At 46.1% G+C, this 24,747-nt stretch overlaps 1 protein-coding gene across 2 annotated transcripts in view; it reads left to right on the top strand.

Annotated features, from left to right (window-relative positions):
• LOC139278438 (carboxypeptidase A1-like) overlaps window positions 1-24,747 on the top strand; it is a 46,269-nt gene that overhangs the window by 4,659 nt on the left and 16,863 nt on the right. Inside the window, exons 1-6 of one of the 2 annotated variants that reach the window (XM_070897205.1) lie at window positions 11,598-11,662; window positions 16,644-16,725; window positions 19,056-19,190; window positions 19,329-19,427; window positions 21,315-21,416; window positions 24,253-24,354. In XM_070897205.1, the coding sequence (XP_070753306.1) occupies window positions 11,598-11,662; window positions 16,644-16,725; window positions 19,056-19,190; window positions 19,329-19,427; window positions 21,315-21,416; window positions 24,253-24,354 (585 nt within the window). Of the gene's footprint in view, window positions 1-11,597; window positions 11,663-16,643; window positions 16,726-19,055; window positions 19,191-19,328; window positions 19,428-21,314; window positions 21,417-24,252; window positions 24,355-24,747 lie in introns of those variants that run through there. The other variant, XM_070897204.1, reaches the window with a different exon arrangement.

The raw sequence follows: 24,747 nt of genomic DNA, 5'->3' as shown, positions 1-24,747 counted from the left end.
CACCAACATTCCATTTGCCTTCGTAATTACTTGCTGTACCTACATGTTAACTTTTTGTATTTCATGTACAAGGACCCCCAGATGCCTCTGTACCGCAGCATTTTGTAATCTCTCTTCATTTAAATAATAATTAGCTTTTTTATTTTTCCTACCAAAGTGGATAACCTCACATTTTCCCACATTATACTCCATCTGCCAAATTTTTGCCCACTCACTTAGCCTGTCTATATCCCTTTGCAGATTCTTTGCGTCCTCTTCACAACTTGCTTTCCCACCTATCATAGAAACATAGAAACATCGAAAATAGGTGCAGGAGTAGGCCATTCGGCCCTTCGAGCCTGCACCACCATTCAATAAGATCATGGCTGATCATTCCTTCAGTACCCCTTTCCTACTTTCTCTCCATACCCCTTGATCCCTTTAGCCGTAAGGGCCATATCTAACTCCCTCTTGAATATATCCAATGAACTGGCATCAACAACTCTCTGCGGCAGGGAATTCCATAGGTTAACAACTCTCTGAGTGAAGAAGTTTCTCCTCATCTCAGTCCTAAACGGCCTGTCCCTTATCCTAAGACTGTGTCCCCTGATTCTGGACTTCCCCATCATCGGGAACATTCTTCCCGCATCTAGCCTGTCCAGTCCCATCAGAAATTTATATGTTTCTATGAGATCCCCTCTCATCCTTCTAAACTCCAGTGTATAAAGGCCCAGTTGATCCAGTCTCTCCTCATATGTCAGTCCAGCCATCCCTGGAATCAGTCCGGTGAACCTCCGCTGTACCCCCTCAATAGCAAGAACGTCCTTCCTCAGATTAGGAGACCAAAACTGAACACAATATTCCAGGTGGGGCCTCACCAAGGCCCTGTACAACTGCAGCAAGACTTCCCTGCTCCTATACTCAAATCCCCTTACCATTTGCCTTCTTCACCGCCTGCTGCACCTGCATGCCAACTTTCAATGATTGATGAACCATGACACCCAGGTCTCGCTGCACCTCCCCTTTTCCTAATCTGCCGCCATTCAGATAATATTCTGCCTTCGTGTTTTTGCCCCCAAAGTGGATAACCTCACATTTATCCACATTATACTGCATCTGCCATGTATTTGCCCACTCGCCTAACCTGTCCAAGTCATCCTGCAGCCTCTTAGTGTCTTCCTCACAGCTCACACCGCCACCTGTCCAAGTCATCTGCAAACTTGGAGACATTACACTCAATTCCATCATCTAAATCATTAATATATATTGTAAAGAGCTGGGGTCTCAGCACTGAGCTCTGCGGCACTCCACTAGTCACTGCCTGCCATTCTGAAAAGGACCCGTTAATCCTGATTCTCTGCTTCCTGTCTGCCAACCAGTTCTCTATCCACATCAGTACATTACCCCCAATACCATGTTCTTTGATTTTGCACACTAATCTCTTGTGTGGGACCTTGTCAAAAGCCTTTTGAAAGTCCAAATACACCACATCCACTGGTTCTCCCTTGTCCACTCTACTAGTTACATCCCCAAAAAATTCTAGAAGGTTTGTCAAGCATGATTTCCCTTTCATAAATCCATGCTGACTTGGCCCAATCCTATCACTGTTCTCCAAATGCGCTGCTATTTCATCCTTAATGATTGATTTCAACATTTTCCCCACCACTGATGTCAGACTAACCGGTCTATAATTACCCGTTTTCTCTCTCCCTCCTTTTTTAAAAAGTGGTGTTACATTAGCAACCCTCCCGTCCATAGGAACTGATTTAGAGTCGATAGATGTTGGAAAATTATCACCAATGTATCCACTATTTCTAGGGCCACTTTCTTAAGTACTCTGGGATGTAGACTATCAGGCCCTGGGGATTTATCGGCCTTCAATCCCGTCAATTTCCCTAACACAATTTCCCGCCAATAAGGATATCCTTCAGTTCCTCCTTCTCACTAGACCCTTGGTCCCCTAGTACATCCGGAAGGTTATTTGTGTCTATCTTTGTATCATCAGCAAATTTGGCTGCATTACACTCGGTCCCTTAATCTAAGTCATTAATATAGATTGTAATAGTTGAGGCCCCAGCACTGATCCCTGTGGCATCCCACTAATTACAGTTTGCCAACATGAAAATGACCCATTTACCCTGACTCACTGTTTTCTGTTAGTTAGCTAATCCTCTATCCATGCTAATATATTACCCCAACCCCGTGAGTTCTTATCTTGTGCAGTAACCTTTTATGTGGCACCTTATCGAATGCCTTCTGGAAATTCAAATACTTAACATCTACTGGTTCCCCATTATCCATCCTACTCGTTACATTCTCAAAGAACTCCAGCAAATTTGTCAAACATGATTTCCCTTTCATAAAACCATGCTGACTCTGCTTGACTGTATTATGATTTTCTAAACGTCCTGCTACTACTGCCTTAATAATGGACTCCAGCATTTTCCCAATGACAGATGTTAGGCTAACTGGTCTATAGTTTCCTGCTTTCTATCTCCATCCTTTTTTAAATAGAGGTGTTATATCTGCTGGCATCTCTCCAGAATTCAGGGAATTTTGGTAGATTACAACCAATGCATCCACTATCTCTGCAGCCACTTCTTTTAAGACCCTAGGATGCAGGCCATCAGGTCCAGGGGACTTGTACACCTTTAGTCCCATTAGTTTGCCTAGTACTTTTTCTCTAGTGATAGTGATTGTTTTAAGTTGTCCCCTCCCAATAGCCCCTTGATTATCAATTATTGGGATGCTTTTAATGTCTTCTACTGTGAAGAACAATACAAAATATTTGTTTAAAGTCTCTGCCATTTCCCTGTTTCCCATTATTAATTCCCCAGTCTCATCCTCTAAGGGACCAATGTTTACTTTAGCTACACTCTTTGTATATACCTGTAGAAGCTCTTATTGTCTGTTTTTATATGTCTTGCTAGTTTACTCTGATAAACTGTCTTCTCTCTCTTTATTATGTTTTTAGTCGTCCTTTGCTGGTTTCTAAACATTTCCCAATCCTCCACTTTCCACTATTCTTCACAACATTGTATTCCTTTGTTTTCATTTTGATACCATCCTTTACTTCCTTAGTTAGGCACGAATGGTTTATCCTTCTCTTGGAGTCTTTCTTTCTCACTGGAATACATCTTTGCTGAGAGTTATGAAAAGCTCCTTAAATGTCTCTATCTACCCTATCGAATCCCATTATCATTTTAAACACCTCGATCAGATCAGATCAATCTTCGAGACTCAAGGGAATACAAGCCAAGCTTCTACAACTTTTCCTCATAATTGAAATCTTTTAGCCGGTATCGTTCTGGTGAATCTGCATTGCTTCCCCTCCAAGGCTAATATATCCTTCCAGAGGTACGGGGCCTAGAATCATATAATGACCAAGGACAGGCTCTATGACCAGAGGGCATAAAGTGTTTCCCAATTGCTGGCTGTGATCAGCTACCTCAACACAGATCTGGGTCACAATCTATGTCCTTCCATGGCCATCAGTTCTCAGGATCACACGGGGCAGCTTCCTTTAGCTAAGGCGGAGCCCCTTTAAAACGACAATCTCCGAGTCTAACTCTTCATAACCTACCGGGTACATTTGCTTCAGACTTCTTCTTGCACACCAAAAAAAAAACCCAAAGAGGGACTAAGAAAGAAAATTAGAAAAGAGTTCTTACCTCAAAAAAACCCCAGTTGCTGTCTCCAGGAACACTGCGGCCCAGGTAGGTGTGAGCGGCAGAGCAGTGGGCTGAAGCATATCCTGTGCTCAGGAGAACTGTGAGAACACTGAACATAACTGCACTCTTACAATTCCTTGTTTATTTTCTTGAATATATTTGTTACTTGAGCAGTGGGGTGTAGTGACCGCAACAGTAGTTAATCGGAGTAAATGCAGTCATGTATTAATGATTTAGTCGAAGGGGACAGAATCATTGTGATCACCAAAATGAGGGATGTTGGGGGCGGAGAATGGAAAAATGGAACTGTTCACTTTTATTGCATGTGGGCTCTCAGTAGAGGTATAGAGTACAAAAGCGTGGAAAGTATGATGAACCTGTATAAACTGCTGGTTCGGCCTCAACTGGAGTATTGTGTCCAATTCTGGGCACCGCACTGTAGGAAGGGTGTGAAGGCCTTAGAGAAGGTACAGAAAAGATTTATGAGAATGAGTTATGTAGCTAGACTGGTGAAGCTGGGGTTGTTCTCCTTAGAGCAGAGAAGATTGAGAGGAGATTTGATAGATGTTATGTCTGTAATGTACCTATGAATGACTCCACGAGGCAATGTGTTGTACTCAAACTGTAGTGACCTTGGTCCTTTATTCGTAACTCCAGAGTGAGGCACAAGCATGGTGGGCAGCCTTTTATACTGAGGCCTGCACACCTATATAGCTGACCCTCAGCTCTCCCACCACAGTGCCCTCTGGTGGACAGCCTCTGCCACAGGGGCAGGAAACCCCGGTCTCCACCAGTTGCACCCTCTAGTGGTGCCAGCATAGTATATACACAGTGTAAACCTTATTGATAGTACATCAGGTAACAAGTCTCCATCTTATGCAACTATACAGTGACTACACAGAGAGTATATCTATAGTCAGCATATACAACAATGGAGGTGTTCAAAATCATGAGGGGTCTGGACAGAATAGATAAGAGAAAAACTGTTCCCATTTGCAGAAGGATCGAGAACGAGAAGACACAGATTTAAAGTGATTGGTAAAAGAACTGAAGGCTGTCGGCATTCTATGATTCTGTGAATTTCCTCATTACCTTCAGAACTTATGCTGCTGTTCCGTCGTTATCAAGGGGGGATAAAGACCGAGGGAACTTGCGCGTTAGCGCCGTTGCGTACATTTACACCACAGATTGTGCTGAACCTAAGTTTCCTTGATCTTTTCAAACAGTGAAAATCTTGACAGCTCGGAAAGCCATTCAGGCCTCATTTGCATTGCTGCACGGACGTTTCCTGGGTTTACGTAGACCTGCGCTCAGTGTAAACACCCTCACCATCTCCCTCAACAAAAGAGTCTAACAGCTCCACCTATTAATTCAGACAAGTGTACACGAGGAGTTTGTGTGTTGAAGAGAGCATCAGACTCGCTTACAGATCACAGGCTTCCAAGGATCTTTTTGTTAGGCCCTTCACATTTTTTAAAATCATGGACACCCTCATTTACTGCTTTCATCTCTTCCCAGAAAATGTTTTTTGGGATGCTCAACTTTCCCTACTATCAAACCCACAGACTGCTCCAGTGGATATAGTCCCGCTATCTCAAGGCTCTCCTCATAACTGCCTGCAATACTCTATTGTCTTTGCCCCCCATATCTCTGCAACTTCCTCCAGCTCTACAACCCTCCAAAATTTTTGCACTCCTCCACTTCTGGCTTCTTGCTCATCTCCGATTTTAATCGCTCCACTGTTGCCGGCCGTGCCTTCAGCTGCCTGGGCTCTAAGTTCTGGAATTCCCTCCCTAAGCCTCTCCACATCTTTACCTCTCTCCCATCCTTTTGAGCGATAAAGGGATAAAGGGTTATGGGGAGAGTCCAGGGAAGTGGAGCTGAGTCCATGATCAGATCAGCCATGACTTTATTAAATGGCGGTGCAGGCTCGAGGGGCCAGGTGGCCTACTCCTGCTCCTATTTCTTATGTTCTTTAAGACGCTCCTTAAAACCTACCTTTTTGATCAAGCTTTTGGTCATCTGTCCTGATATCTCTTTATGTGGCTAGGTGTCGAGTTTTGTTCGATAACGCTCTTGCAAAGCGTCTTGGGACATTTTACTCCGTTAAAGGTGCTATATAAATGCAAGTTGTTGTATGAATTTAGCATAACACCTTAGCTCTGCAACTCTATTTATAAAACCTAAAATGCTATTAGCCTTTTTAATCTCTACAATATTTGACATTGAAACTTTATGATCAGAGGAAACATTCATCCCACTAGAATAGACTGCATCTGAACCCAGCGCAGGCCAGTATCAAATCACTGCACCACCTCTAAAGGTGAAGCTTTAACTGTGATTGCCTATGAATAATCTGTTCAAGCCTGGATTGCCTTATTCGCGACCAACTTCTTGGTTAATTCGGGTCTCATTGCCCAGTGAGTGCAATGATCCCCTAACACTTGGTCAAATCTTCTTTAGGAATATAGGAATAGGAGGAGGCTATTCAGCCCCTCGCGCCTGTTTGTCTATTCAATTAGATTATGGCTGATCTGTATCTTAACATCCATCTGTCCGTCGTGGTTCCCTAAGCCTCAATATCCTTGCTTAAGAAAAATCAATCAATCTAAGTTTTGACATTTTCAATCGACCCCCAGCCTCAATGGCCTTTTGGAGGAAGAAAGTTTCAGATTTCCACTACCCTTTGTGTGAAGAGGTGCTTCCTGACATCACCCTTGAACGGCCTGGCTCTCATTTTAATATTATGTCGCTAATTCCTATTGGACTGTGTTTTATTAAGAACATAAGAACATAAGAATTAGGAACAGGAGTAGGCCATCTAGCCCCTCGAGCCTGTTCCGCCATTCAACAAGATCATGGCTGATCTGGCCGTGGACTCAGCTCCACTTACCCGCCCGCTCCCCATAACCCTTAATTCCCTTATTGGTTAAAAATCTATCTATCTGTGACTTGAATACATTCAATGAGCTAGCCTCAATTGCTTCCTTGGGCACAGAATTCCACAGATTCACAACCCTCTGGGAGAAGAAATTCCTTCTCAACTCGGTTTTAAATTGGCTCCCCCATATTTTGAGGCTGTGCCCCCTAGTTCTAGTCTCCCCGACCAGTGGAAACAACATCTCTGCCTCTATCTTGTCTATCCCTTTCATTATTTTAAATGTTTCTATAAGATCACCCCTCATCCTTCTGAACTCCAACGAGTAAAGACCCAGTCTACTCAATCGATCATCATAAGGTAACCCCCTCATCTCTGGAATCAGCCTAGTGAATCGTCTCTGTACCCCCTCCAAAGCTAGTATATCCTTCCTTAAGTAAGGTGACCAAAAGCTATCAAATAGGAGCGAATGCTTACTGTATATGAACTTGAATGGGTCTGAATACAATGGATTTCTTACCTTGGCAGTTCAGAAAAGGTTCACTAGGTTGGTGCCTGAGATGAAGGGGTTGTCTTTTGAAGAAAGGTGGAGCAGATGGGCCTATACTCATTGGAGTTTAGAAGAATGAGAGGTGATCTTACTGAAACATTTAAGATACTGAGGGGGCTCGACAAGGTAGATGCAGAGAGGAGGTTTCCCCTTGTGGGGTAATCTAGAACTGGGGGCATAGTTTCAGAATAAGGGGTCGCACATTTAAAACTGAGATGAGGAGGAATTTCTTCTCTCAGAGGGTCGTGAATCGTTGGAATTCTCCACTCCAGAGAGCTGTGGAGGCTGGGTCATTGAATATATTTAAGGCGGATATAGACAGATTTTTGAACTCATCATCATAGGCAGTCCCTCGAAATCGAGGAAGACTTGCTTCCACTCTTAAAGTGAGTTCTCAGGTGGTTGAACAGTCCAATACAGGAATTACAGTCTCTGTTACAGGTGGGGCAGACAGTCATTGGAGGAAAGGGTGGGTGAAAGTGGAGTTGAGGCCAAGATCAGATCAGCCATGATCTTATTGAATGGCGGAGCAGGCTCGAGGGGCCAAATGGCCTAGTTCTGCTCCTATTTCTTATGTTCTTATTACTCTGGCTCCTATGTCCAGTCCTATTTTTGGACTCACAAATGTAAGAGGTATTGTGGTGGGTGGAGGGAGGGCTCTTAACTCACCTCATTAATATAGTGATCACATTGCACTAAATGGAACATTATTCATTCCTTCTTTTCTCTGATTTCCGCTCTTGAACGGTTTATTCGGTGCTGCTTCAGAGGAGTCAGCAGTCTGCTGATACCTTGCCCAAGTGTCCGCTTTTAATGTGCGGGCCCAGACAGTGCATGCAGGCAGGCTATTTGATCATGAAGAACATGCCAGCCAAGTTCTCGTTCGACACACATGCACAAAAACTTTCCAGCAGGGAGTCGCTGGATATCAATCAGGATAATGGACCCTGGTTGATTTGATTTCCCCCATGCCCCCTGCCTCGAGGGGCTAGATGGCCTACTCCTGTTCCTAATTCTTATGTTCTCTCCAACTGCTGCCCCTTGCTAAAACCAATGCACGCCTCCCCCCCCAAAAAAAATCTGTGGATGCTGGGGGTCAATTGATATTCTCTGGATTGACATCTGTAGGTTTTTGTTAGGTAGGGAGCAACGGTGATTGAATGGAGTTGGGGTGCAGATCAGCCATGATCTCATTGAATGGCGCTGCAGGCTCACACACAAAGAAAGGGCACTGCCTGGCAAGGTATCAGAGAGCAGCCAGTGCCCGTGGAACTATACTAGGGCAAGGAGCAAATGGGAAGAAAATTGGAGAGGGAAAAAATACATTTGGAAAACCTCATTCCTTTCCAAATAGGTGACACAATGATGAGTCATCATTCCATCACTTCCCGTTGACATCTTCTTGATGAAGTTAGGTCTTGTGCTTTATCTTGCCTCCCCCATCGCTCACCCCACCAAAGAAAATTAGAGCAAGCTATTTGGTTTTAGTAGGTAACACTGCCATCTTTTATACAGTGTCCTGATGTGTACAATCTCCAGGAGGATGCATGGATCATGGTCAGGAATGGTAACACTGGTTATGTTCATAGCACTTGTACTGCTGACTTGGCTAACTAAGCACAGATGGGAGGGTTTGAACCTGGGCCTTGTCTGGTCCGTATGGCTGCTGGGATGTTGCGGTAGAAATTTGGCTCATGTGTCTGATTGAGTGACATTTCTTGGTACCTTGCAGAAAAATTGGAATGTCAGATTTAAAGACACACTGCTGTGTAATTGAAGAATGTAGAGTGTAAAAGAGACTTGTAAAAGAGACTTGTAGAAGGAAAGTCAGAGAGGCGCAATAAAAGATGATAGTGATGTATCTCACTACAAACTTACACAGAATATACAGCACAGAAACAGGCCATTCGATCCATCTAGTCTTTGCTGGGGTTTATACGCCATACGAGTCTCCTCCCATTCCGCCTGCTTCATCTCAGCCTTTCCCCATATCTTTCTATTCCCTTTTCTCCCATGTACTCATCTAGTTTCCTTTTGAAAGCATCTCAGCTATTTGCCTGTCCCACTTCCTGTGTTAGCAAGTTCAACATTCTAACCACTCTGAGTAAGGACATCTCTCCTTATTCCCCTATTGGATTGATTAGTAACTATCTTGTATTTATGGCCCCTAGTTTCGGATTCTCCCACAAGTGGAAACATTCTCTCCACATCTACCCTGTCCAACCCATTCATCATTTTAAAGACCTCTATCAGGTCTCCTCGAAGTCTTCTCTTTACTAAAGAAAAAAGCCCCAACCTGTTCAATCTTTCCCGATAACTGTAATCTCTCAGTTCTGGTACCCTCCTTGTAAATCTTTTTTTGCACTGTTTCCAGTGGTTCTATGTCCTTTTTATAGTATGGAGACCAGGGGGCCGAAATTGGGTAGCGCCACGTTTGGGGGCGCTAAATGTAAAAAGATTGACGATTTATCGCGCGGCGGGATGGCCTGCAAAATTGTGGGAAATTGGGCACTTTTCCCTCAGGCAGTATCGGAGGCGCTAATGCCCTCAGTGGGGCGCTGCAGAGGTGCAATTACCGGGGCTGTACCCAATTTCTCCTGACTTTCATTCACTCATAATGAGGTTGCTGTTCATTCTAGATCTGAAAGGGGATGTCATTTAAGACAGCAGCTGGTCAATCTCATCATTTGCTCATTTGACTGAGCTGCAAGGGAGGTCTGTGATAGCTGCTGCAAGGCATCCTGCGAGGAGCACTCGGTTCAGTGACCTGGCGTTGGTGGGGGCAGTCGAGGGAAGGAGGGAAGTACTGTTCCCTCCATCTGGGGGAAGGCCAACTCCACAGGTATTTCAGGCCATGTGGGCAGAGCTGGCTGCAGAGGTGTCGGGCAGCATGGTGGCGGATAGAACCCCCACACAGTGTCGCAAGAAATTCAACGACCTCACTCGGGTGGTCAAGGTGAGTACATGTTTGCACAACTCTTACATACCAACCTCTGAGCCTCTGTCTGTGCACACTCTGCAAACCAACACTTAACCCAGCAGGCAACCACCAAACATCTGTGCCTACTCACAGTCACAGCCTCATTTCAAGCCTTGCCTACATTCACAGCTATTTAACTATGGCAGGCATGTCTTCCACATACATAACTGAACTGTTACTCACACAGCTTCCTTTCATTTGCAGGCCAAGATGGCACACAACAGGATGGAGCAGCAACAGACTGGAGGGGGCGCGGGGGGGGGGGGGAGCTGAACTGCGCCAGGTTCTGATCTGGAGGAGCGAGAGCTGCGACTCATTGGCCCGGAAACGGTGGACCCCGTTGCCGCCAGTGACATCGAGCCCGCTGGGGGCACCAATGGTAACTCAAGCCCCTCTACCCATCCCACTTCTCCCTTGAACCAGAAGGCCTTATCACTTTCTTGCTCTATTCCTGCCCGCTGCACTCACCTCAACGCGACTCAGATAATGAGCCAGCAGCTGAGCAGCCTGTGCCTGAGCCCCTCCCCCAATACCCAGTGACGAGGGAGAAGACGAGGGGGAGGAGCAGGAGGAGCCAAGCACTGCGTCACTGCTTCTCTCACCTGCAGGCACCAGCTCAGATACAGGCACTACGCGGTCCTTCGAGGTTAGCTTCGGGCAGGGGTCTTCATTGGGTGATGCACCAGGGCCTAGGGGCTGCAGCAGGATCAAGGGCAAAGGGAAGCTCGGGAGCCATGTCCCCGGAGGGCGGGTTCACGCGCGAGTTCTGTTCCACAGGACTCAGATAAAGACCTCAACGTTAGGTGTTCACACAAAGGGTGATGGCCATGCACTCCCACATGATAGGTGCAATGGCAAGGGTGCCCGAGAGCCTGTTGCAAGCGGTAAGGAGCGTGGAGGAGTCCGCCTCCCGCGTTGTACACAGCTCTGCGCACATCATGGAGCCCATCATTGCCAATGTGCAGACGATGGTAGACTCTCAGAAAGAGTGAGAGAGATAAACTGGGATAGAGATGAGAGCAAGTGTGAGAGAGATAGAGACAGGATAGAGATTGAGAGAACTATCAGAAGACTGGCTTTGACTTGCACCTGGTTTGAAAGTAGCCCTGGCTGAGCGGGTGGCCTCAGGCACAGTCAGTCATGGGTGACCAGCGGGACTGGAGTGAAATGAAGAGAATTCACATCCTTAAAAAATATTAAATATAATGACATGACCTTGTAAAATTTCTGTGAATTCCAGGAACACGGGGATGGTGGGGAGCGAACACATGTGGGATAATGTCCTGTCTCATCAGGTGCTGTGACTTCACCAGCTCCCACAGGTGACTGGTAGAAAGTGGAGGTGTCGTTGGATTCAGCTCAATGTACTGTGGGAACGACACAGCAGGGAGACGAAACTTGCACAAGGAACAGAGTGCTTCATTTAATTTAGGCAATAATTAATAAATTCACTTGGATTAAGATTATAGCAGATAAGAAATCTTTTATAAGTGGGTCAGTAAAAGGCAGCCCTTTCAGTGCCCACTTTTCCTGTTGAAAATGAGGGCCTTGTTGGTATTGAGTGCCTTTCTCGTGGCTGTTTACAGCCAGGAGACATTCATTGGGTGAGTAAATGTACTTTCCCTTCTTGTGTGGAGGGTGAGAATCCAATCAAAGGGTGCAGTTATCCGCTTAAGTTGGCAGCAAGGAACCTGTCACATTGCTGGGCCATGTCGTACAATTGTGGGTGCACGCGTTGTGTTTTTACGTCCATTGAAACCAAGGGACCCGCGGTTTCCCAGTACCTTGGTTGGTGATATGTGAGGGCCCCCCCCCCCTGCCCCATATACCGCCAGCTTCACAGATTGGTTGACGTGCAAAAGTAGCTAATTTGCGGTCAGTTTTACACTGCAGTTTTCCAGAGAATTGGGTTCAGTGTAAAACAAGTTGCCGATTCACTACGAGCCCCTTCTGCGTTTGTGGTGTTGAGCAATTTCACCCTCCTCCATGACTTGCCCTGATTGCAGTGTGCAGCGATGTTTTTTAAATTCATTCACGGAATGTGGGCATCGTTGGCAAGGCCGGCATTTATTACTCATCCCTAATTGCCCTTGAGAAGCCATCTTATATAACTGAGTGGCTCGCTGGGCCATTTCAGAGGGCAGTTAAGAGTCAACCACATTGCTGTGGGTCTGGAGTCACATATCGGCCAGACCGGGTAAGGACGGCAGATTTCCTTCCCTAATGGACATTAGTGAACCAGATGGGTTTTTACGACAATCCGGTAGTTTCATGGGGCCCAAGTTTCGGGCCGCGCCTCGAACGGCGCAGCTCGGACCTGGATGCCTGTTTTTCGCGCGACAAAGTGCGCCTAAAAAAACTCACCTATTCTCCGGCTCCCTGCAGGTCCTCTGGAGCTGGGCGCGGTGCAGCATGAGCTGTCGGGGGCGGAGCCAGGTCCCTGCGCTGAAAACAGTGCCGGGACCTCTGCACATGTGCGCTACAGTGGGCGCGCATGTGCATTAGCTCCAGGCGCCCAAAACTGTGGGAGGAGCCCGAAGCACGCAGCCCCTAGCCCTGGCCGAATGGCCTCACTGGGGCTGCGTGGATAAGGCTCACCTCCCACGCCCAACTCCCTCCCGACCGGGCCCGACCCGACTTGACTCCCGCTCCCCCCCGCCAGCCCCCCCTGGACCGGACCCGACCCTCGCTCCCCCGGACCCGACCTCCTCCCCGCTGACCCGACCTCCGCTCTCCCCCACCCCCCAGCGACCCGACCTCCGCTCACCCCCCCGGCGACCCGACCTCCGCTCTCCCCCTCCCGACCTCCGCTCCCCCTCGCCTCGGCGACCCGACCTCCGCGACTCCCTCCCCCTCCCGACCTCCCGACCTCCGCGACTCACTCCCCCCCCCCCCCCCCCAACCTCCATGACCCCCCCCCCCCCCCCGGGACCCGACACCACCTACCTGTAAATCCAGCCCGAAGTCTTGGGCCCGACCCGTTCTCCCCCTCTCCTCTCCTCTCCTCTCCTCCCCTCCCTCCCTCTCTCCTTCCCCCCCTCCCCCTTCTTCACCCCCCCCTCTCCTCCTCCCCCTCTCTCCCCCACCCTCCCCTCGCTGTCAGAAACACAGACACAGACAGACAGAGAGATAGAGACACTGACAGAGACACACTGGGGGGGCCGTCCCAGCACGCTGTTGGAGGACTCCTGGTGCTGCAGTCGGTAAGTAGAAAATGTTTTATTTATTGATTTTTTAATTTTTAATTTTTTTTGGATTGATTTATTGGTTGATTTATTGATGTATTTATCATTTATTATTGATGATGGCTCTTTATTTGTATAACTGAAGTGTTTAATGTTTGTAAACTTCCCTTTAACCCCACCCCCCATTCCCTACGCCTGATTTTCTAAGTGTAGACAAGGTTTTTCTGAGCGTACAAAAATCTACACTTACTCCATTCTAAGTTAGTTTGGAGTATGTTTTCACTGCCTAAACTTTCAAAACAGGCGTAAGTGGCCGGACACGCCCCCTTTTGAAAAAAAAAATCTGTTCCAAACTGAAACTGTTCTAATTCACGAGAACTGTAGCAAACTAAATGCCGAGAATTGCAATTTCTAAGATACTCCATTCTAAACCAGTTGCTCCAAAAACACAGGAGCAACTCAGGCTGAAACTTGGCCCCATGGTCACCATTACTGACACTAGCTTTTTATTCCAGATTTATTTAATTAACAATTTAAATTCCCCAGCTGCCATGATGGGATTTGAACTCATGTTTCTGGTTCATTAATTGAGGCATCTGGCTTACTAGTCCAGTAACATTACCACTATGCTACCGCATGGGGCAATGTTTGGGGTGGAGAGTAGGATGCTGGGGGTGACCCTCCCACATCACTTAGCTTGAACCTACATTGGCCATAGCTCCAGTGCATTTTCAAAACCAGGGGCATGGGGTCACAGGGACTCTGGGCAAATTTACAAACTTATGAGTATTTTCTTTTGCATCGTTTTGGATAGTGGGTGATCCCGCTTGTACACTAGAAAAGTTAGCAGCTGGGGGTGGTGCTGTGTACATGTGTACCAGCGTGTGGAAGCAGGGCTCCCTCCTGACCCCGAGAGCTCGAGTTGGAGTCACCCTGTACCCTGTGGACTCAGACCGATGGCTACACTGTGAATGCAACTTGGAGCCTCATCAATGAGGGATTCTGAATTTTAATGGTCTGCCTTTGTAAAGGCATTTCAGTAACTCTCTCCAACCCTCATGTGATTTGATGCTATGACTCACATCAAAGTGGAATCGTGTTGCCAAGTGTTAAAGAGCCAAATGTAGCACAGCCATGTCAGGAGGAGAAGCAACCTACACCCAACCCGAGAGTGGCCAACCCTGCTTGAATATAATCCTGGCGCTTTCATCACATGATCACCTGCCTCCCACTGCTGCCATTGGTCACCCAACATGTTCATCCTTGCAACGCTCCGCCTTCCCACGGCCAATTGGATAGAGAATAGACTCTTTGTTACCCGATTGGATGATTCCTGACTGTTAGTCAAACAGCTTTTCCCCCCCCCCACCATGTCCAATATTTTGATAACTAGTAAACAAAAGGGGAGGCTAGACAAGCACGAGGGAGAAGAGAATAGAGGGTTAAGTGGATAGATTTAGATGAGGACAGACGGGAGGAGGCTCGAGTGGAGCATAAACACCGGCATGGACTAGTTGGGCCGAATGGCCTGTTTCTATGCCGTGTATCCTATCCTATGTAATCCTGTGTAAAAAGTGTTCAAATATTTTTAGTTTTAAAAATCACCATTTTTTTTAATGCCCCTATGATTTTTCTCCTGGGTTTGCTCAGAACAGTGTTCTGGAGGTTAGTCTTCAATTCCTGGAAACTCCAGGGCAATCCTGGAGGGTTCGCAACCTGACTCAAGCCCTGCTCTCCTCAGCTCCTAATATGAGCCTCCGGGATCTCCCTGCCCAGTGACCCCACTGATGGAAAGGGCGTGTGTGTTTGAGTGTGTGTGTGTGTTTGTGTGCGTGCAAGCATCTGCTGAACAAGCACCTGGACTAATAACAACAGAATAGAGAAAGTGAAGAGGAAGGTTGGAGGCTAAAGGACTGGCCAACATATGACCACATTTGCCTCATATCCCAGCTTGAGAGTAGCACCGATAGAATCCTGTAAGCTCGCTTCTCAATCACACTCACACAGCTTGGGAAGGCAGAGGGGCTGAACTGAAAACAAAAACAAGTTCAAACAAAAAAAGCAGGGTGAGCGGGGCTAAGCAGAGGGTGTGGTGCCTTCCTGCAGGGAGCGGCTGGGGGAATTATGTGCGAGAGCCACTTCTGATATCTAGTGCCCCCTGCTGGTTGATTGCAGGTCTGGGGCTGAGCATCCACCCACTCTGCAAATGGAGGAGCAAATCCGGGTGGATCTAAAGAGAGGGAATAACGTGCATGAAGAAAAAATTACATTAAAAGAAAGTTAAAAAAAATAAATTACTGGGTCTCAAAAACACTGCTTGCGTAGAATGCCATATTGACAACTGTGCTGCCTGACTCCCCAGGGATCCTTCTCACTGGCAATTCTCCTTGAAACAAATAGCCTGTTTAACTGACAATAATTCCCATTATTTACATCAAATACAAACTGTTTGGAAATTCTATTGCACATTTTCTTGAGTAAATGTAATTGAGTTTAATTCACAATGAATGGTTTCTGTTCCCTTCTGTGGCCCGTATCTGAGGTCTGTGCATTCTGAAAGTGTCAGCATGTGTGGACTGACAACACTATTCATTCAACTCTGGGACCTGGATTCAAATCCAATCCAGACAGACAAATCCAATCCACCTTTCTCTGCCACCTATAAAATAACCTAGATGAATTTTAATGGATGGAAAATTGCAGGCCGAGAGTGTACAATTTCCCAATACGCACTCCCAGTGTGAGACAGGCATAGGCACACTACCCCAACCCTAAATTTAAACATAACCCCAACACTAACCTTAGCCCTAACATTACCCCTAAATTGTCAGTCTCACTCAGAGACAATGAAGGTTGGCTGATGTGGGAATTGGGAAAATACCATGTCAGGTGACCTTCTGAGGTTAAGGTTAAGACACATTGGTGGTGCAAAGTGGCGGGAGCTTTACTCTACATCTAGCCCAGGCTTAACCCGACCCAGGAGTGTTTGGTGAAGAAGCTGGGTGCCAAGAGAGGGGAAAATTCCTCATCAACATCCCTTACTATAAAAATGTGAAACAAGAAGCAAGTACTTTGAAATGATGGCGGAGATTTTTCGACAGTCGAGTTTAAGTTTCTGGTTCTGAAACGAGAAGGGATTGTAACCAAGTCCTGGGAATAAGATGACCCGTTCAGTGTGCTGTGGGATACAGGACAAATGACATACAGCACAGACTGGCTCTCCTGGAGGGAGAACAGCCCATTTCATCGTGTAATGTTTCATACTCAGCCACCAGTAACACTTGAGAAAAGTTGTGAAGAGTTCCTCTCTCATGGGGTGAGCGGATATACCTCGTGTCCTGTGGCTTTTAACTATTGCGTGAAGGACTTCAGTTCCCTTTCTTCCATTTTCACCTCCCAGTGACCAGGTCCTTCGTATCACCGCCAGCAATGAGGAACAGCTCAACCTGGTGAGGTCTCTCCAGGAACAAGAGCATCTGAATGTAAGTTAATAAACATGAATATAAATAAATGGTTTTAATATCAATGAATGTAAATTTCTCTGTTTGTCCCCACTTCCTGCTCGATCACGGTCCACAGACTAACTTCTCTCCTACTCTTTTCAACCTTAGTGCTGGCTTATACTGTGGTCTCTGATGCTACACATAGGTTTCTGACTATATTAAAAATGCTTTACACGCCAGGCAATCTTTCATTACAATTAAATGCATACAAGTCATATGCTGAACAGAAATCGCAATCAACATTTCACAGTGAATCCCTGAAACATGTACACTCAGGGCACGAACATCGAGCTCACTCCTTCTACAGAACACGTAGCACACGCTCTACTGAAACATGCCTCATCTTCTCTCCTGCCTCTTTCAAACTCGGTGCTGTCCTGCACTATTTGAACCGGTTCTGTAATAAAAAGGAGAGGTTAAATTAACAGAGCTCTCCAAGTACCTAGTGTGGCATTGAGCCCCATCACTTGAGGAAGGTGGAACTCTGGAACTCCCTCCCCCCAAAAGCTGTTGAGGCGAGGGGTCAAATGGAAATTTCAAAACTGAGATAGATAGATTTTTGTTAGGCAAGGGAATTAAGGTTTACAGAACCAAGGCAGGTGGATGAAGTTAAGATACAGATCAGCCATGATTTAATTGAATGGCGGAACAGGCTCGAGGGGCTGAATTGCCTACTGTTGTTCCTAAGTAACTGTGACACTCACAAGCCCCACAGCACCCCACACCTGCTGGCCAAGCTTCATTAAATAAGCTAGTGTGTTTTTTAATACAATATTACATTTCAAACTTAGCTATGTAGAATCTAACAAAAATTATCAGCTCTTCACTGAGCATTGGGTGGTCAATAGCATTTTAAATAATTATGTCGTGGAAGTTGGAAGACTTCGGTGTGAGGTAACAATGATCTGATTACTTTAGCGTTCGTGTAGAGATCGCTTTACATTAAAGGCTGTCTGGTAACAAATTCACCCATCCCTTTCTGACCAATTTCAACCCCACTTAGCTGTTTCTCCCCATATCTCTCAACTTTTTTACATGGAATTTACAGCACAGAAACAGGCCATTTGGCATAATTGGTCTGTGCCAGTGTTTAAGCTCCACCGCAGTCTCCTCCCAACCCTCCTTTCTTCTAACCCTATCAGCTTTCTCTCTTTAGAAACACACTTGATTGTCTTTTTTCTTCACTTTTCCCTTTCATTTTTCCTCTTCTCCTCATTGTCCATCGAGTAGGTGGGCCCACTCACCCTCATTGGCGGGGCGGGGGAAAAGGAATGATGTTTGACTCGTTAAGGTCTGGAAAATCCCAGGAATGGTGGGGACTTGCTTCAACTGGAGAGGTGAAAGACCGATGGAACCCCTGCAGATTTTTGTGACCTTTCTGGGTCTGCAGCAAGTTACATAAAACTGACAAAAAAAATAGAACGTTATGGCACAGCGAGAGGCCATTCCACGCATCACGTCTACACCATCACTTCTCTCCATGTGTCACCTCATCTGATCTCACTCTCCTACTCGCTCCCTCATAGTCTTTAACATAGTTTTTTGTGATTATCTTAAATTTGTTCCCTTCTGTAATTGCCCCTCCAGCTGTTGGAAACAATCTATCACAATTTACCATATCATGATCCCTCATAATCTTGGAGACATCTCTCGGCTCACCCTGCAACCTTCTCAACTCCAATGAAAAAAGCTCTGATCTTTCAAGTCTCTCTTTATAACTTTAACCCTGGTAACATCCCAATGAATATACACAGTACCTTTTCTACTGCCTTTAATGCTCTTCCTATAAAGGGTTCCACAAACCTACACAATATTGAATGCAACCTAACCAAAGAAAGAACTTGCATTTCTATAGCGCCTTTCACAACCTCAGGGTACCCAAAAGCGCTTTACAGCCAATGAAGTACTTTTGAAATGTAGTCAGTGTGATAATGTATGAAATGCAGCAGGCAAGTTGCACACATCAAGCTCCCACAAACAGCACTGTAATAATGAGCAGATAATCTGGTTTAGTTATGTTGGTTGAGGGATAAATATTGGTCAGGGATCTTTTACGTCCATCTGATAGGGCAGACGCAGCCTCGGTTTAATGCCTCATCCGAAAGACGACACCTCCAACAGTGCAGCGCTCCCTCAATACTGCACTGAGCACGTCAGCCTGGATTGTTCAATGTCTTGTACAAGTTCAACATTACACCTTGCTTCTATATTCTCTGCTCCAGATACAAAACAAAATGCTTAATACGACCTTTTCTACTTTTGCCGCGAATCCATATCCTAACAGATAATTGTATATTTCTTATCATTAGGTTGATTTCTGGAAAGAGCCTGCCAGCCCCTTACTGCCCATTGACATCCAAGTCCCAAGAGAACATGCCCAATCAGTGAAAGCTTTCCTGGAGTTCAATGGCATTGATTACTCAATCGTGATTGAAGACCTACAGGTAGTTTCTTTCAGCGGATCCCGGTACTGTTCTGTACGTTATATTACATTGCCCCAAGTTGGCACTGGCTCTGGAGTCATCACCACTGCCAGTTAATAATAGCACCAAATTGCTAATGACTGGATGTTAACCTTTCAGGCACTGTTGGATGAAGAGCAGAAGGAAATGATGTTTTCTCAACATAAGGAACGCGGCACTGAGACATTCAATTATGCTGGTTACCACACGTTGGAGGAGGTAAAGTCAAGCAACGAATAAATATTCCAAAAGCAAAATATAACAGTCACAGGTAAAAATGGAAAACTTTGGCTTTAAGATAATGATTATTCTTAAAGAATAATATCTCACTCCTGGATAAAATACAAGAAAAAAGTTTGTAAGTGATAGGTGATCCTTCGCTTGCCCGGACATTCTCGATAGTACAACATTTCTTATCTCTCTTCGCTATTTATCAATACTCAGAAGGCTGAAGGGTGACCTAATAGAGGTCTTTAAAATTATGAAAGGTTTTGAGAGAGTGGATACAGAGAGTGTTTCCACTTGTGGGGAAAAGCAAAACTAGAGGCCATCAATATAAGACAGTCACCAAGAAATCCAATAGGGAATTCAGAAGAAACCTCTTTAGCCAAAGAGTGGCGAGAATGTGGAACTCGCTATCACAGGGAGTAGTTGAAGCAAATAGTATCGATACATTTAAGGGTCGGTTGGATAAGCATATGAGGGAGAAGGGAGTAGAGGGTTATGCTGAGAGAGTTAGATGAGGAAAGGCAGGAGGAGGCTCGAGTGGAGCATAAACGCTGGCATGGACTGGTTGGGCCGAATGGCCTGTTTCTTTGCTGTATATCCCATGTAATCCTATATAATCCTAGGACAATACTACTGATATTTCTTCCGTTGTTCCTCCTAAGCTCCAAGTACACCAGTGATGCTTCAGGTGTGCAGAGCCTTGGTCAAACTCCATCTGGAGTACCTCGTTGAGCACCATATCTCAGGAAGGATACATTGACCTTCGAGGGAGTACAGTGCAGATTCACCAGGACGACATTGAGGCTTATAGGGTTATATTATGAGGAGCGGTTGCATAAACTTGGCTTGTATTCTCTGGAGTACAGAAGACTGAGGGGTGGTCTGATCGAGGTATTTAAAATGTCAAAAGGATTTAATAGATTAGATACAGAGAAACTATTTCCTCTGGGGGGCTAGTCAAGAACAAAGGGGCCCAATCTTAAAATGAGAGCTCACTGAGGAAGGTAGAACTCTGGAACACTCACACCAAAAGGCTGTGGAGGCTGGGGGCCAATTGAAAATGTCAAAACTGAGATCGATACATTTTAGTTAGGCAAGGGTATCAAGGGTTGTGGAACCAAGGCAGGTGGGGGGGGGTGGGGGGGAGGTGCGCGGGGTTGAAGTTAAGATACAGGTCAACCATGACCTAATTGAATGGCGGAACATGCTCGAGGGGCTGAATGGCCTCCTCCTGTTCCTATGTTCCTAATACATCAGGTTTGAGCACTAACAGGAGGGGGAGAAATTGGTCTCCGGGAGTAGCACGAAAAAAGCTCGAAGAAATCATCAGCGTATTTTACACCCCCCCCCCCCAATTTTCTTTTCCACTGAAGTCAATTTCGCACTACTGGCGAAGATCAATTTCACCCCCTCCACTCCAAATCTCTACTGAGTTAGTCAGTGTCAGTCTTGGGTGAGCATAGGGATACTGGGCTTTGGTGCATTTATTGCTACATCATTTATCCCTAGAGCACATACTCATACCTTTTTAAGACTAGGTTTCAATGGATAGCACAGTGGCAAATCGTGCTGCATCTTCAGTGTGCTGGATGTGGGCGGATTGCAGGCTTACTCGGACAATCTTCCAAACACCAAGTTCCCAATTCATGAGGCAATGCGGCAATACATGGAGGGCAAGGAAAACCAAAAGGAAGAGCCATTTCCAGCTGGTCTTGTCCTTCCCAGTGGCTGGTTTCAGAGCTGCCCCGACACTATCCGGGAGCAAGCCTTCACCTGTCCTCTTCGCTGGGAAGATAAATACTCCAGGAAGACAACACAAGGCAATATCACTGTCTAAACACAAAGCAAACTGACTAACTTCCAGCGTTTCTTCCCCAGATCTACGCTTGGATGGATACGTTCGTAGCTTCAAACTCAGGTCTGGTCAGCAAGCTGCAGATTGGCACCACTTTCGAAAACCGCCCGATCAACGTCCTCAAGGTGGGTATAAACAGGGTCCACTGGGAGTTGACATATCTGTGCATCTTGTTAAATTTCAATCGTCCAACTCCCAAAGTGCCAAGGGACTGCTAAAGGGGCAGCATCATCTTACTAAATATAAATATGATTAGCTCTGGCATGAACTTGCTGCCATGATTAAAATAGAGGTTTGGCAGTGAAGTCCTCTGAGCAGCCTGATCCTGGTTCCACTGATGACTGAGGGGTAGAAATTGGACCTCGCTACGCCCGTTTTACAGGCGTAAAATGGATGTAACTGTGGCAATTTTGGGGGTCAACTCCATGTGCCCAATGTACACCTCAAAAATGTCCGACCCAATATTGGATTGGGCCATTTTTCAAGTGTCCCTGGCAACCTACGTTAGGCCCATTATAGATGTAAATGTGGAGCCTAGCGTCTGATTTAGGCTCCCTAACTGAAACTGGAGTGCGCTGAGTGGAGCAGGAGCTGGCACTGTTCTGCTCCGAATTCTGCCAGCAAAACATGTATTGACAAAGCATTTCAAACATTGTTCCAGTGGAGCCGGGATGAGCAACTCCACTGTACTCACGATTGCCAACCCCCTGCCCCCTCCACCCGCTGCCCCCCCTCCCCCCCACCTCCCCCACGCCCCCCTCCCCCCCTCCCCACCACCCTCCCCCAACCACCCTCCCCCCCACTCCCCCCTCCCCCCTACCCTCCCCCCCACACCCCTCCCCCCTCCCCCCAAACCCCCCACCCTCCCCCCTCCCCCCTACCCTCCCCCCCACACCCCACCACTCTCCCCCCCCACCTCCCTCCTCCCCACCCTCTTCCCCCCCCCCCCACCCTCTCCCCCCTCACCCCCCTCCCCCCCCCCCACGGGACTTACCTACGGGCTTCTGTCGGTGAGGCTGAGAAGTGCCGCGCCTCCACAGGCAAATCACCCAAATAATATTAATGAGGTCCTAGTCCTAATTTTGGGCCAGCCTTGGGCCTCCTGGTGCTCCATGTGTGGGGCCCATTTCATGCCCGAGAATAGACTGAAAGATATATCCGCCCCTGAAATTCCTATTAGCTCAGTACATGTGATAACGTTGGTGCTGAGCGAGGACATAATGCAGTTCATTTATATCTGGGATGTCAGTGATAGAAACCATTGGCATTTTCATCTTAAAGTGGAAAGGTATTAGAATTAGAACATACCCCTAAATGTTATAAACATAAGAACATAAGAAATAGGAACAGGTGTAGGCCATACGGCCCCTCGAGCCTGCTCCACCATTCAATAAGATCATGGCTGATCTGATCATGGACTCAGCTCCACTTCCCCGCCCACTACCCATAACCCCTTATCCCCTTATCTTTTAAGAAACTGTCTAGTTCTGTCTTAAATGTATTCAATGTCCCAGCTTCCACAGCTCTCTGAGGCAGCGAATTCCACAGATTTACAACCCTCTGAGAGAAGAAATTTCTCCTCACCTCTGTTTTAAATGGGCGGCCCCTTATTCTAAGATCATGCCCTCTAGTTCTAGTCTCTCTCATCAGTGGAAACATCCTCTCTGCATTCACCTTGTCAAGCCCCCTCATAATCTTATACGTTTCGATAAGATCACCTCTCATTCTTCTGAATTCCAATGAGTAGAGGCCCAACCTACTCAACCTTTCCTCATAAGTCAACCCCCTCATCCCTGGAATCAACCTAGTGAACCTTCACTGAACTGCCTCCAAAAGCAAGTATATCCTTTCGTAAATATGGAAACCAAAACTGCACGCAATATTCCAGGTGTGGTCTCACCAATACGTTACATAGCTGTAGTAAGACTTCCCTGCTTTTAGACTCCATCCCCTTTGCTATAAAGGCCAAGATACCATTGGCCTTCCTGATCACTTGCTGTACCTTCATACTATCCTTTTGTGTTTCATGCACAAGTACCCCCAGGTCCCGCTGTACTGCGGCACTTTGCAATCTTTCTCCATTTAAATAATAACTTACTCTTTGATTTTTTTCTGCCAAAGTGCATGACCTCACACTTTCCGACATTATATTCCATCTGCCAACTTTTTGCCCACTCACTTAGCCTGTCTATGTCCTTTTGCAGATTTTTTGTGTCCTCACACATTGCTTTTCCTCCCATCTTTGTATCATCAGCAAACTTGGCTACATTACACTCAGTAAAGGGAGATAGCTGCACAATTACTGTTGTAGGCTACCCGTTTTACTGCATTAAAAAAGGCTCAACCTTCATGAAAAACTCTCTCATTCCCGAGTATCCCTTATACTGTAGATAAACCATATGAACCAATTAATTAGATTCCAGACTGTAACCCACACTTGGACATCCATTATGTTTAATATATATATATATATATAAAACCATCTGAACACCCCGAATAGATTCAAGCCTGTGATTCACTTCCGTATACCTAAAATTGTATAAATCACACAATCCCCCTTCAGTTACATTCCAGCATAGAAATTATTCCGTTTATATATTCATAGAATCATACAGCACAGAAGGAGGCCATTCAGCCCATCGTGACTGTGCCGGTTCTTTGAAAGATCTACGTCATTAATCCTACGTTCCCACTCTTCCCCGATAGCCTTGCAAATTTTTCCAAAAATGTATCCAATTCCCATTTGAAAGTTATGATTGAATCTGCTTCCACCGTCCTTTCAGGCACTGCATTCCAGATCATAACAACTCTGTGTAAAAGAAAATCTTCTCTCAGACATGTTGTACTAATTCTGCATTCATGGTGCTGTATTAACATTTAGTAATGCTGGTTGTTTTACAATAATACACTTTACCCCTTAATCGACTGTTTGTGATAATTTCATCACCTCTCTTCCTACAGTTCAGCAGTGGTGGGATTAACCGCCCTGCCATCTGGATTAATTACGGTATCCATGCCCGCGAATGGATTAGTCCCGCTACTGCCCTCTGGTTTGCAAATAAGGTAAGGTTTAGACGAATGTGTTTGCAAGAATAATGGTCAGGGCTCAGTACTTACTAATCTAACAGATTTATCCGCTTTGTTCTTGCTTTCCTTCTGTTCAGAGTAAACACGTGATGATTGGGCCGAGTTGACTCTGCTCGAGAGCACATCTGGACAGTCAGAACCGGCCTGGGAGGGGCGGAGACAAAATAATATTACTAGACAAGTGGGATTCTGAGCTCACCTATAGTCCCTTCACTCATGTGACTGCAACAGTTCCCCACGAGCCCCGAGATGGGTGCACCGTGTATTTGAGTCTCACCATTGATAGGACAAACATCCTACCTCTAGTGCACGAGCATGAATTACCCCACCCCGTGCCCTGTTGGGAACTGCAGCACCTCCTGTCAGAAC

This window comes from Pristiophorus japonicus, chromosome 13, assembly GCF_044704955.1.
Source record: "Pristiophorus japonicus isolate sPriJap1 chromosome 13, sPriJap1.hap1, whole genome shotgun sequence".
Taxonomy (NCBI): domain Eukaryota; kingdom Metazoa; phylum Chordata; class Chondrichthyes; family Pristiophoridae; genus Pristiophorus; species Pristiophorus japonicus.
Note: the sequence above shows the minus strand (reverse complement) of the source record. Positions and strands in the feature narration are given on the sequence as shown.